The sequence below is a fragment of the Eimeria mitis genome, genomic scaffold, assembly GCF_000499745.2.
Source record: "Eimeria mitis Houghton genomic scaffold, Emh_scaff5302, whole genome shotgun sequence".
Lineage (NCBI taxonomy): Eukaryota > Apicomplexa > Conoidasida > Eucoccidiorida > Eimeriidae > Eimeria > Eimeria mitis.
The window spans coordinates 1-594 of record NW_013573579.1 but is presented as its reverse complement, the minus strand read 5'-3'; the positions used below and the strand labels follow the sequence as shown (position 1 = coordinate 594).

Below are 594 nucleotides of genomic sequence, written 5' to 3'. Positions count from 1 at the left end.
TTTCCTGTTCCTCAGCAGCAGAGCTGCTCTCCCCACCCTCTCCAGCAGCAGTAGCAGCAGCAGCAGCAGCAGCAGCAGCAGCAGCAGCAGCAGCAGCAGCAGGCGATGGGGTGTTGTTTGGGATCACTCCTCCACCCGGCTGCACCACCAGAGCAGCAACGCAGCATCTGAAAGGAACAGAAGCAGCAGGAGGGGCATTCTCTGCTGCAGCAACAGCAGCAGCGCCAAGCCTCCTAGGCCCATTCTCTTGGGGGCGTGCTGCTGCTGCAGTTGAGCTTGCTGCCTTCGCTGCTGCAGCTTGCCCACCCTTCCCCTTCACAGCCATCCCCAAACCCTAAACGCTAAACCCTAAACCCTAAACCGCCTTTGGGGGCCCCGCCCCATACGAGGGGGGGCATGCCCTGACAGTGTGTAGGGCGGGGAGCCTCAGGGGTTGCAGTGTGTGTGCGGCTTTGCTGTGTTTTAGTGGAAATAATTAAATAAATATACATCCAAATAAATTTAAAACTAAATCAAATTATATTTATAATTAAATTTCTCGTTAAAGGCTGCGAAAAGCTCTGTCGCCAGCCCCAGGGAAACACAGGTGACCCT

The 594-nt window shown here is 54.9% G+C and overlaps 1 protein-coding gene across 1 annotated transcript in view; it reads right to left on the bottom strand.

Moving 5' to 3' along the window:
• The window catches only part of EMH_0081150 (uncharacterized protein), a gene marked incomplete at both ends in the record, with an annotated part of 3,727 nt that extends 3,402 nt beyond the window's left edge, over positions 1–325 (bottom strand). Inside the window, one exon of the mRNA XM_013500348.1 lies at positions 37–325. Within this exon, the coding sequence (XP_013355802.1) occupies positions 37–325 (289 nt within the window). The remainder of the gene's footprint in view (positions 1–36) is intronic.
• Positions 326–594: the final 269 nt, after the last annotated feature.